The sequence below is a fragment of the Drosophila miranda genome, chromosome XL (genome assembly GCF_003369915.1).
Source record: "Drosophila miranda strain MSH22 chromosome XL, D.miranda_PacBio2.1, whole genome shotgun sequence".
Taxonomy (NCBI): Eukaryota; Metazoa; Arthropoda; class Insecta; order Diptera; family Drosophilidae; genus Drosophila; species Drosophila miranda.
Genome location: NC_046673.1, coordinates 14,675,703 through 14,689,413, shown reverse-complemented (window position 1 = coordinate 14,689,413; position 13,711 = coordinate 14,675,703). Strand labels below are relative to the sequence as shown.

General features: G+C 44.6%; 1 protein-coding gene across 4 annotated transcripts in view; it reads right to left on the bottom strand.

The window, feature by feature from the left end:
• The window catches only part of LOC108156941 (mannosyl-oligosaccharide alpha-1,2-mannosidase IA), a 68,859-nt gene that overhangs the window by 5,887 nt on the left and 49,261 nt on the right, over positions 1 to 13,711 (bottom strand). The window contains exon 2 of one of the 4 annotated variants that reach the window (XM_017288741.2): positions 11,458 to 12,057. The exons of the other annotated variants lie outside the window; for them this stretch is intronic. Coding sequence (XP_017144230.1) covers positions 11,458 to 11,970 — 513 coding nt within the window. The 5' untranslated portion in view covers positions 11,971 to 12,057. The remainder of the gene's footprint in view (positions 1 to 11,457; positions 12,058 to 13,711) is intronic. 4 annotated transcript variants of the gene reach the window in all.

Genomic DNA, 13,711 nt, shown 5'->3' with positions numbered 1-13,711 from the left:
ATTGTACTATGTTTCATCCAGTCCATAGACTTTTCTTGGATCTCCTCTCCTCCCTTTCTCTTTCCCTTAGTGCCATTGGCACATCCGAAACGTTGAGGACTCATTCCGTATAGCAAATATTATTGAGAGAATTCCACTGAAACGCTCGGCACCCACAACATTCAACCGAAGAGGCACGAATTGAATTGTAAGATTTACAGATTGGGGGATTAACAGACCTGTGCAGGTGTTTTTTTCCCATTAAACAAGAACCCCTTTCTTTATTGGACCAAAGTGTGAATCACAAACCATGGAAATATTTCGTAATATTATTGTTGCATGGGGCAATAATTTATCAACGTCTGCACTAGCAGCAAACTTTTTTTTTAGTACCGAGTAGTCAATCATTTAAAATGAGCGACAGTTCTTAATTAGTACAACAAACCTCACCTGTTCTGTTTCTGGATTAACGTACTCATGTACGTTATGTGCATTGTACATATGAACTTTACTGAAATTTACTAGAGCTGATGATGTGCTTCCATGTACAGGCTTAAGGCTAAGGCACAAACATTGCTTGGATCCCCAATCTACTCATTTATAGGTTTAAGATTCTACTCGTATGTTCCTGAAGCTTCTCCTTAATACTAACTACTATAAAATCCGTGAAAAAATACGTGATTATCAATCTATGGATAGGCCCAGGCCATATCTTACAACAAAAGGAATCTTAATTGCAAACAGAACAAAAAATATAAGACTTATTGATGCATCAACATCAACCTGATACCATTACCAGAACCATTTAGTTTTTGTATGCTTTATAAATAATTTTGTTGCTTAATGCAACCTCAAATTTTTCTTGGAAGTAATTGGGCAATGCAGCAACACTTCTCTTTTTCGTGCAAACAGCTGACGCAGCGGATGTTAAGCATAACAGAGGCTACTGGGCGCTTAACAGCACTCAATTGTGCGCTTAACAGGCCACGAGAAAGGGTGATGAAAAAATCATGAACACGAGAGCACCTGGCTGAAAAAGCAAACAAAAAGGAAGTGAAAACCGGAGCCTGACTGATAAAGTCGCAATCACTCAACTCCATTCATTTCGAATGCAGTCTCTAGTAGAAAAAACCTCAGAAAGTAGGATGCCATTTGAGAGAGGCTTCAAGAGAGTGATGGTCGTACCTTTAAGCGTTCTAAAATTCGATGTTCTGCGAGTTATTTTGAGCTGAGCTCAATTCTATATATCCCATACCTTAGCTTCTTCTTCTTATTCTACGTTTTTCGTTTTCCATTCAGGTCCCTCAGGTAGTTTCCTCATTCCTTCATCGTCCCTTACATCACCATTGGCAATCGCATTCGCATTCATTTGAATTCCTTGCAAAACCTAATTAGCGAACATTTTATTTACAAATCCAACTCTTATCGGACAGGAGAGTGAACACAGGACCACAGTCAAAACAACCGATGGCCTTGGACATGACCTTTCGAGTCCACAAGCGCCACAGAACTACAGAACCCCTGACCCCAAAAGCTGCAGCCAATGTGAAGGCCGAAAGCCTGAAACGGGTCAGTCAGTCAGTGATTCGTGAGTGGATTGTGGTAGAGGATGGGATGGGATGGTGATGGGATGACTGAGAGCAGCCCAGCTGTCAAGTGAATTAAAAGTCGAACATGTTTACAGGCAGCTGAAAAACACAGTCTATGCATTAAAACGACTGTCAGAACGAGACATGGCAATGAAAAACTTGCCCGTACATATCTCAGAGAGAATGAGGTCTCAACACGTGTGCATTGAGTAGTTTCTTAAGCCCAAAATTGGACGTTAATCGATCATTGTGAATCCTTTGGTAACGCTTTAATCGATCATCGTGGGCATTGTATCCCCTCTGAAGCTACAAAATGTTAATCGCTTCACACAAAGCTATTGAGAGCTCAATTTGGCAATTTCATCGATCATAAAGAGACTGTCATCGATTGTTAAACTGCGATGAATCATTTGTCGTTCTTTAGATCAAAGTTGGGCTTTAATCGATTATCGTGGGCATGAAATCCCGTTTAATCGATATCAGTAAAGTCTTTAGTGCTGCAATAGTATCGAAGGTATCGATGGTATCGCTGGTATCTCTGTGTAAACTACGTTACGATCCATAGATCCAACGATTTCTCATCGTTTCATATCTTTCTATTCCTAACCCATCCGCTTGATCCACGTTCTCTTTGCGATTTTTCCGTTGATTCTACTCCTTAAAAAGATCTTTTCGTATGGCTTTGACCATTACTCTCCTCAAATTCCTGCTATGTTCTCCGTCATGTCCTTGTTCTTTTCATCACAAACATCAGCATCCTCGTTGGCATTCCTTTCGAAGCCTAATTACCCAACTCTCATCAGACACTCTCCGTACAGGACCACAGGCAAAACAACATTTATCCCGAGACATGACCTTTCTAGCCCACAGAGCCCCACCTCTGGCCCCGAAAGCCAGCAACCAAAAACCAATGGCAATGCCAATGCCAATGCCCAGGCCCAGGGCCTACTAAACGGCTCAGTGAGTGGGCAAGAGTCGGGACGAGGAAGAGTGAGCCCCCCTGTCAAGTGAATTAAAAGTCGAAAATGTTTACAGGCCGCAAAAACACTTTAAACGGATTACAACTACTGTCAAAATCCAGGACATGCCTCCGCCTGCCACTGTTGAAGGGGGTAGATGGAACATGGATGATGGGCGATGGGTATGCAGACAGAGGAGAACAGGGCAAAGGTCAGAAGGCGGTGGATTGGAACAAAGTTTTGTACATTTCGGTCGGCTTTGGCTTTGGCTTCGGCTTCTTTCCTTGCTGCGATTTAATGAGCCACAACACCCAGATTGATGGGCATACCAAAGGGAATGCTAAATGGGAAGCGGCGGCACAAGCGCGCCAGGAAACACCAGACCGAAACGAAAAGACAGGCAACAGGATAACAGGAACGACTGCCGAGTGTGTACAGCAGTCTTCAATTCATTTTGACAGAATTATGAGCTCTGTTGTGGCGCTCTCCAATAGTTTCATTGCTGGCTTTTAACTTAAAAAAAATTGTGACAGATTTCCGTGATATTTGTGGTTTTTATTGGCTGACTGTGGTCAAGGTCAAGGCCTTTCGGCGTCACTCAGCGTATAATCGGCTTAAAGCAAAAAACTCGTCGCCTCAAAGCCCTGCATGAATCACAGCTTTGCCCGCACTCATGCCCCTTCAGTGACCACCCTTCGATCGATTGCGAATCCATCCGTCCGTCAAAAAACATGCTACTATTCGAGTGTACAAGGATCTGCCTTCAGTATACCCAGGATCCAATGTCCATCCGAAAGAAGGCCGATCTGCCAGAGGGGGGTCTTCTACCCGCTCTGCTTCTGGGTCTCCATCCGATTGGTGGAGCTGCTGAGACCACGTCTCTTCTGCCCCCGTACATCCATGCTGAACATTCACTGCTGAGGATGAAGCCCTTTACGTGGTTGCCTCTGCAGCGGCCTCTCCCCCACTCCGCCCTCTCAGCCTTTACCAAAGAGTACACGCATTACCATTTAATTAAGACTAAAGATGTATTTATAAACCGGCTCTGGTTGGTTTTTGGTCCTTGGTTTCAAAGGTTTCATTACTTTTTGGGCTTCGAAGTTGGAATCCTTTGATGGAGGCTTTGCGACTAATCTCAAGGGGTACGCTGGCCCTGATCAAGATTGATGGAATTTCCTGCATTTCCCCGGGGTCTCGGGGACAGCTGTATGTCGTGGCGACACGTATCTCTTAAATTTCTTCTATAGAAACCATTAAGGAATAATAATCACAACAATAAAAAGCCCCTAATAGAGAAGCGTATTTTGTTTTTGGATTCTCGGGCAAGGCAGGGCCTTTGGGTTGCCTGATTGCTGATGGAGTCCCATAGATAAGTTCTGTGGATCATCGTCATCACTCAGACTCAGGCTCAGACTCAGACTCAGACTCTCTCTCTGTATAGCCCCTCAGTGGTTCCGGTTTGGTGTCCTCAGGTCCTCACAAGCTGCTCGAATCTCTATTCAAGTGGAAATGTTTAAATATTCAATTGAAGGACAAAGCCTATTCATTGACGTGGCTGGAGGGGGGGGGGTTGGGGGGGGGGCTCTTAAAGCGATCACTAAGCCCCCGATAAACAGCAGTCTCTCAATCATCAATTCTAACTTATTTACGGTTGGAAATTGGTTGACTGATTGATTGAATAATTTCGCCCCTTGTTTCTTGTTTCGAGGGAATCTCACTCGAAGGAGTGTGGGGTGTGGCGTGCGGCGTACGTGGGGTGTGGCCTGTGGCGTGTTTGCAGGAGGGATGCCTGTTTACATGTCTTCATTAAACATAAAGTTATATCCTGGCAATGTGCAAACGTCGCAGAATATATGCCACACAGCCACACGTGCCACAGGAGCACCAGGAGAATGCCCCCCCACGCTCGTTGCAGCATTCACTGTAGATGAGTGGGGCCCTACATATATGGCCATGTTTGAACATCGTTTCCGCAATGGAATGTGTGCCTATGTAACAGAAGAGCAGTCGAGAACATAAGACAGAAACAGCAGAGAGAGAGAGAGAGGGAGAGAGGGAGAGCTTTTGTGTGGGGGACACTCGTCATGTGTCACAATGTTGTCCACATGCCAGACAGTCACCAGGTGGCAGCCACCAGCAATCGCATGGCACAAGACACCGAAGCGAAAATTTATGCTCCGCCACGAAAATTGAAGCCCTCCAGAGAGACCACTCCCCAGTCCCCAGTCCAAAGCTCCTCTATGTCCACTCGTTGCTAGGGGAAATTCTGTATACACTTTATTTTCCAAGGGAGTGGCTTTCCCAGGCCTCAGGAAGTGATCTTTTGCACTCCTTAAAGTTCAAGTTTCACCATCTTTGAGCTGTAGAAAAACTAATAGAACTAACTAATAGGACACTCATAGGATCTGTGAGAGTGAAATGAATGTAGTTTTGTATCTTTATTTCTTCGAGCACGAGCCTCTATCTTCCATACTTTGCTCAGTGGCCGTACACTCGGCGGTTTTCTAAGACGGCCATACATTTATGGATTATATAGGGGTTCTACCACAGTAAGAACTATGTTTTTCCAAGTTTTGTTTGGGATTTTCCCCCCTTTCTAACCATTAGTTCCTCTACTTCCTTTAAAGGGAACTCCAAACAAAAAAGATTGGTTTTTGGCAGATCTTAAAGGGGTTTCAATCGGGTTTCGAAGGGTAGTACTACTCGTCTAGTATTCTGGAGCGTTGCTACGAGTATACTCGTAGTGTAGAGGCATGCCACAAAATGTTGGCACTCGCTGGAATTGTTTTTCGTCAGCCAGCGGCACGTGACTTTCGTCATTCAATTCATTTCATTTCATTTCGTGTCGTGTTTTCTTCTTTCTTTTTGTTTGCCCTTAAAAAGGCATTTGTTCAGGAGAGAAGAAGCTGGAGAGAGCTGAAGAGAGCTGTAGAGAGCCGAGGAGAGATATCTCCACTTTGCTGCTGCTGCTTTCTCCTCCCCTTTCTCCGAGCTTCTTTAATGGCAGGCGCCTGAGGGCCAGGCGATTTACGAGCGCAATCTTTACAGCCAAAAAATGAAAAGTTGAAATTGCTTCCACAAGGAGAGCGAGAGGGCGAGAGAAATTAAGCAGAAAGGGAGAGTGGAAAGGCAGGGAAATAGAAGGATATGTGTGTGTGTGTGGGTTGCGGAAGGACTTGCATCGGTGGCTTTCCATAATTGAATAATCCAGAAATATGTACAGCTCCCATGCAACTTTCGGTTGAAACTTTTATCCCCATCTCTTCAGTGGCACACAAAGAAAAGTGAGATAAAAAAACCCTCAACAATGCCAACTAAATACCAACAAAATACCGGAAAAAAAATACTACCATAAAGGAGAAACTTCCTTCGGCAGCAGAAGAACAAACGCAGCACAAAAGTTTAACAAAAAAAAAATCCCGTCAGAGGCCAAAGAAAAATAATTCGCTTAAGGCCATAAAATAATGCAAAAGACGGCGCTGTTACGCCGTCAAGCAATCTAGTTTTCGTTTGCTTTTCCAGCCCCCCCTCCACCCGTCTGCGGCCCCTTTCTGTGGGGAATGTCTTAACGCAAATCGGAGGGAATTTAGATGCGCATCTAAGCCCTGGAATACCCCGTAATGGACTGTCAACATCTTTTTCAGGTTTCTGCCTAAATTAATGTTTAAATCAGTATTTGGCTCTTTGGAAGAATCCTCTCTATTTATAGGAATATATACGAATTTTCCGGAACAACTTTATGAATATTGAAAGACAGTTGGACACTCAAGGGCTGCCCAAATGATTTTCTATTCAATGGATCTTCCTGATGGATTCCTGGAGTTGCAAATAGTGAGAATAACGGACACACGAATGAGCGAAAGAGGCATGGGAAAGGAGCTGCAGACTTAAGAACAGATTCGAAACCGAAAAGAACAGAAAGATCAGATATTTCTGACTGATAAACATAGAAGATTAATCGTCTATAGTTTTGAAAACTTTTTAAACAAGTAGAGTTTCAATTTGTTTCAAAAAACCAATATAATGTCCAGCATTTATAGACTACAGGGTATGTGGCGGGTGCTATAAGAGAGGGCTGGTGGAGGGAGTGGAAAAACAATCCAACTATTTGCATTAAGGTGCCCTCCGGCTGCTGTGACTGTGTGGGCGCGTGGGTGTGGCCTCTGCAATAACAAAATATGAACTCAACTTTTACGAAAGACCAAATAAAGAGAAAGGAGAGAGAGTAAAAGAGTCAACGATTAAGAAATATTTGAATGCAACTGCAGAGAGCGGGAGCGAGTGAAAGAGAGACAGAACGGAACAGCGAACGTCTGCATTTATAATCGTTACTCGCTCGCTCTGTCTCGCTCTCGCTCGCTTCTCGCCGCCAGAGAGCGAGTGAGAGAGAACGAGTAAGCGCGTGACTGGGAGCTAGCCTTCCTCCTGGCTCTAATAATGCTCCGATTTGATCCATATTCGGCAATCTGGTAGATATGGTCAATCACTAAGACTCTGCGTTTCCGATTTTGTTCTCGTATTTTCCTATGCCTCTTGGAGTATCGAGTATTGAAAGGGGAAACCCCTTGCTTCTTACCGCTCCTCTTCTCTTTATGGTTCCTCCATCTAATTGTCCTTTCTTCATCGCCAGGTTCTCCTCTTCAATGTTGGATTCCCTCTCTTAGTTTTCCCTTTCCTCTTGCCCTCTCTCTACTCCTGGTTCTCTCCCGCCATCTCCTGTTTCTCCTGTTTTGCTGTGCCTGTTAATCCCTTTCGTCTGATGATACTCCATTAATTTTTCCAGCCATTTTCTTTCTGGCTCTTCATTCCTCAATCGTTTATCGCCATTAACCTAGTCACCGCTCCCTCTCCCCGCCCCACTCTTCTTTTTTTTTTGCATTGCCATTCCATGGCTGAAAATGTTAACCCCTTGGCGACCCTGTGCTATTGACAATGAAACCGCTCAAAGCGCACAAAATGCTGCACGAATGCCAACACGCACACTCACAGACACAGATGCACACACACACAGCGATCCAATGTCCATTTGGGGGACACAAAACAATGGATGGAACACAGGAACTGGGTTAAAGTCAAGCCAGACGACAGAAGAGCTCTCTTTTCTTTGTTTCTGTTTGCTGTCCATGGGTTTTGCACCACATGCTACCACGATCCATGGCCCATGTCAACGCCATTTGATGGCTGCACAGTGGTCTGGAAGTAGCTCAAAAGCTAGGCTTTCTTGGAGATCTAGATGGACTTTTTGCCACTATTAAGGCCATGAAAATGGGCAAATCTTATGGAAAATTGATTCACAATTAAATGTCCAAGCTGTTTAAACACTTCTTCAAAGCCAGCTTTCCTTCTTTCCATCCTGTCGTACCACTGTGCGTGGTCTGTGTGTGTCTGTGTCCCTTGTCGCCGTTTCCATCCACTGGCTATTGACCATTTTTGACGGCCAGCTGAATTGGTCAATGTTACGCAGAGCTTCCTTCAGTCCCAGTCGCAGTCCCTTTCTCCCTTCAACCTCTGCTCTTCCACTCTTGCTTTCACCCCAGCAGCTTTTGGCTTTTCAATGCTTTCGCTCCTCTTCGATTTCGAATTCGATTTCCATTTTCCCCCTCCCCCCCCTCGACATGGCTTTTCCTCTTTTACTCGTTGTAATTTGAATGGTCGGTGGTCGATGGTCGATGGTCGGTGGTCGGTGGTGTGTGGCATTGGCTGGCACAAGGAATTAGCAGAAACGAACAAATGGCTGAACACAATTCGATTATTAGCTGTCGACATGAGTAGAGCACGAGAACCAAAACAAGCGAAAGAAATGCGGCAGAAAAGCTGAGAAAAGCAACGAGCGAGAATCGCCCTTGAATGGGCCGAGGGGGAGGGTCTTGGGATGGGATGGGATACCCTTCAGTGTTAATCTTTTCAAGAGCAAACTATTATTATGATGTTTTGGTTTTCCAAGTGTCCAAGAAGTCCTTTCGTAGAGCGTTCCAAAGCAGCTCCAATCCACATGGAATCCACATGGAATTGGACTTGGATCCAAGGTGCATCCGGATTAAGGTGTTCCACCATCGAACCAATGCAGGAGCCACAGTGCCATCCAGTGCTGACTAAGCTCTGGATTTCGATAGCTTGGTATTTGAAAGTACAGGGGAATCCAGTCGAAGTCCAGTTCGAGCTCCAGAATGCCGTTCAGTGCTCAAGGCATCCAATGTCTGTGAAAGGCTCTTCCTGATTAAAGTTTCCTTCAGTCAAATGGGCTGTGTGTCAGTCAGCGTCATGTGGTTTCTGCTCATCAGCGTCAATGGCTCTTTGGCGGCCACAATCGAGGGTATAAAAACATAAACACAGGTCTTCCTGGTCACCCACAAGAAACATATCAAAACTTGTTTGAGCCGATAGGAAAATGCCATTATTTGTTAGCTTTTTATCACCGATTTGTATTCTTAACTATCGTCTCACTATCCACTCGCTACCGACTCACCATTGCCTCACTATCGACTATCGAGCGAGGTAAAACTGAATTATTGGTTGTGGAATAATTCAATAATTAACTGACAATTTTGTTGTGGCTTTCTCTCGTTCCCCGTCAGCCACAAAGCTGGAAAAAGGGACGAACCACAGGTACCTAACGATGGTTTATAGAATGCGACTCTGTGATACCATGGCACCGCTACAGTTCCTTACAAAAATATAACCGGGAGACACATTTCTGGAATCTGCAAGACCCAAATCTTCTGCTTTAAGGCAGCCTCATTATAATTGCAGATTGATTCAAGCATTTGCAGTGACCAAAAACATAGAGTTTCGAAAATGGTCTATTAACTGCTTTATCAGCATTGCAAAGGCATCCCTCTAGAGTCTTGGACCCTACCATATCTCCCTCTTTCTAAAACGTAACTCATTATCGCAGAGGAACATCCATTAGAAGTCATATCGTTGTTGCCAGCTGATTTCTGTGCAAAGTGAAGTTGGTTGCGCATCACCATTGCGATAAATTCAGTGAAGGAAACAGAAAGAACCGTTTTTGGAGAGATTCTTCTGTAAACACACATTTTGTGTATTTGGAACTATTGTCTTAAGCTTAAAGATCACATCTACCGTAATTTCATTGGTTTTCCAATGAACTTTGTCCTTTGTAATATAATTTATGTGTTCGCCGCTTAGGAGATTCCGATAATACAATTTGTTTACTTTCCAATTGAACATTTTAGCCTTCCAAGCGGACATTCATCTTGGGGTAACTCACCTGAAACGAGAGACAAATCGAAGGGAGACAATGAATAAAACATTAGATCACAAAAGGCGTTGCTTAAGGGAGAAACGAGAAACTTAAATGGTAACATATTATACCCTTTCCTTGTCAAATTGAATGAGGGGTAACAGGGTAACAACGCTTGAGCTGCTTTTCTCACCTGGGATTACACATATAAATGTCTTCATCTGTCTGCTCCCACCCCCCCCACACACACACACACAACCTTCTCGTCGGGTGTTCGGACAGGCAATCACATGAATAAATGTATTCTCGCATTCACCTGCAACATTTGCATTCAATTTTTACCCACTCGTTCGCCCTCATTCGCATTCTTTATCTTGAATACAGATTGAATAGAGATACATATATCATTTCTCTGTGTGGAGTGCATCAACAAATGTCAGTTAGATGTCACAAAAACTGGAAGATTTCGAAGGTTATTTTGAAGCTTTTGGTATCCTTTAAGCTGTTTCTAGAGCTCATCTTTCGACTGCTCGATGGGAAATCGATTTAATGCATTTAAATGTTAATCAAATGGCAATTTTATTGACTTTTCTCCGTCTTTAGGCCGTCTTTAAATGTGTTCTGCGCCATTTGCCATTTAGCAATTGCCAATTGCCATTGCCGTTACGGTTACGGTTGGAGTTTTGCGTTTTGCAATTGCATTTGCAACTTGTTTAGGCGCATCGCCTGGCCCAAGGTCTACTCTGCTCTACGTTCTAGCCATGTCTACTTCTGGCTCCCTTGTCACGACAACACGGGCCCCTTTGAGCCCCGTGAAAGCGTAGGGCAATTGGCCAGAGTCCCCAGTCCCCAGTCCCCAGTCACCATCCGCCACAGGGGCGGCGGAGGAGAGCCAACCACGTAATGGCAATTGTACAAGAGAAGGAGCCAAGTGAGCGTAATAAACGCCAAGATTTAGATCACATTCAGTGGATACAGTGGGGTGTGTGCACCTCCACTTGACACCTCCTTGTTGCCGTTGTAGTTGTTGTCACGTGCATGTTTATCGCTCGCTGGAGGTTTCAGAACAGTTTTGTGAATGTCTCTCAGGTGGAGGGGGGACCTACACCTGGGCCCTGGCCGTGTCCGTTTGTCTGTAACTGGAACCATTATGCTCGGCATTCACACACACACACACACACGCCTAGCACTGTGTCCTTTTGTGTGTGTGTGTTTGCTGGAAATCCTTCAAGTGCTGGAAAGTCTTCAAACAACGGGAAAAAGACCCCAGAAAGGATCTACGAAGCGAATGATGGAACGTTTGAGGGGCATTTGTATATGGGTTTGCCAGGTTTGCCAGGTCTGTGGGTACAGGCCATTCGAGGAGGGCTTCTGGCCAGTGCCATTCCTCAATTTCGGATACAGAAGGGTACACTAAGGGGCATGAATGAGTCCGTGGATCAAGGCCACAAGGAACATCCCTTTGGATGAGGCAGATGATATTCCAGCAACAGAATGAAGGCAATGAAATTTGACTATTTTTCCAAGGGAAACTCTTTAGAGGATTTGTTGTTCCTGCATTTGTTTTTATTCTCAATCGTGGGACATTTTGGGTGTTCATTCAAAGGCAGCTTTCACTGTCAGGAGGAGATTCAAGAAGTTCCTCCTCTCTGACTTTATTCTTTAATAAACACAAAAACAGGACACTTGAGGAAGTCCTGCCCTCAGTCCTTGAGTCCGAACTCACCTGAACGACTCGTGTCCGCTTCGGGTAATCAATCACACCCTTGCCGGACGCACTGCTGTTGGACATGTCCCTGCCCCAGCCCAAAGGCAGGACGGGACTGGGAGCAGCCGTGGATGGCTTCTCGTTGGAGTTTCTCGCTTGAAAGCCACCCTCCTTGGGCCCGCTTCCAATCACCGCCGAGACTTTGGGTGGCTCCAGCACCACCGTGGCCCGGCCCTCAGCCTCCGGGGCCGCCTCATCGCCCTGCTGGCCCTCGTCATCGTAGTCGGAGGCCTGGGTGTCGTTGAGCTTCAGATAGATATTCCTGGGATGATTGTTCACGTAGTTGAGCTCCTTGATCTGATTGTCGCTGGCACTGACACTGTCGCTGGCCACCTTCTCGTTCAGCCGTATGATGTTCGACAGATTGATGTTGTTGATCAGCGTTATGCCCGTGATGCCCACGAGGACGATGACGAACCCAATGCCGCCGATCAGCAGCAGGGGCGTCGTCTTCGAGGTCTTTGGGCACATGTCCAGGCGTTCAATGTGCGATAATTGTTTTTTCTGGATATCACTTTGGCTTTGTATTTAATTTTTAATTGTTATTTGAGCATATTCCTGCGATGAGAAATACTCTTTAAAATCGAGTCCTTAAATTGTGGATTGCTTTTATTTATGCCCCTCCCCCCTACGTTGTTTTGGCAAACCCCTTGATGGGTTTGTATTTGCTTATATCATGTTTTGCTGCGCTTCTCCTCCCAGCGAGCAATATAAAAGTTGGCCAAGTTTCTGGCAAAGCCAAAAGGACTTCCGCAGACGCACACACGAACACTCGAAAGGTTCAACAAATTCCTCAAAACACACACAAAACAAAGGAAATAGAAATGAAAATGGAAATAAGAAACAAAATTCTTGGATGACTGCCGTCGATCTGGAGAGAGTCTGCCTGCTCTCCTGTATGTCCTGTATTCCATGCATATTATAAATGTTCCAATTGTTGGCAAGCAGCCGCACGACTGCACTTCAAATTTCGAATAATCAATAGGAGCGAGGGGCGGCCTGCCAGACGACAGAGAAAGAGAGAAAGAGAGGGGGGGGACAGCCGGGGGAGGGGGTACGGAAATATGAGATTTTATAGAGCACTCTCAAGGGGAAAGGTCGACTTCATAGAGCCCGTATAATGAATGTCTTGCCTTGAACATAGCACACACATTGCGTATACGCAGTGGAGGACAACAAAGAGGGAAATAAATTCACAGAAAATTTTCCTGCAAAATAATGATGCCCTCTGGAGTATCATATTATTTGTTTGTACGAATTTATGGAATATTTTAGGTTGTTTTTTTTTCACTGGACATCTTCAGGGAATTCATTTCGAACTAGACCCCAAAAATCAAAGCCAGCTAGCATTTGGCAAGAGATCATCATTCAGCAGGCATTCAATGGCAATTTATTTCAATGGCCCCGCCACTCAATCGACTACCCCTTTCGGCGGAGATCCATACAGAGATATGGCATCTATTCTGTCTCAAGGAATTCAGTCGGCGGCTGACTTAATTCAATTCACATCAATTCATTCATTCACAGCGCACGCCATTCACCAGCCAAACGAATGCGAATCTTCTAGGGGCATGTATCTTTTACAGTGGGCGCACAATGAATGCTCTTGGGCAATCCCATGGATATATATCTATAAATATATACCCCTTGTCTCTCTCGCAGGCATCGCCATTAATTTATAAGGGATTTATTTGAAATTTTTGGACAACCTTTGATCAAAATATATCCCTAAAAATGGTTTAAAATTTCTCTTAAATGGTCTCGCAATTTCTCAATGAATTTCTTCCTTTGAAAAGCACAATCTCTAGGTATTTTTCTGCGAGTCTTTTTCTTCCAAGGGTTGCATTTTGCGATGTTCTACTGTATTCATTTTGATCTGCGTGCCATAGATATCGATCGTATCAGTTGTATAATATTGTCTCTCTCTCTCTCTCTGTCTCACTCTCTCTCTTCATGTCTGTGTCTACTTTTTTGTGGCTGTATTTTTGGTGTCTTGTGGCGCTAGTTAGCGTAAAGCTCATTGAAAGATGGATGCGTTTAAATATAAACTCAGGGGCAGGAAAATTGAAAGGCAGTGTGTGGAAGGTGGGGCGGTAGGGCGGGATTGTAGGCTCAAGGACAAGCTCGACTCGGCTCGGCTCGGCTCGGTAGTTGGCAATTAACAGAAACACGAAATGAAAATGAAAATAAAACATAACCTGAACAAAAACAA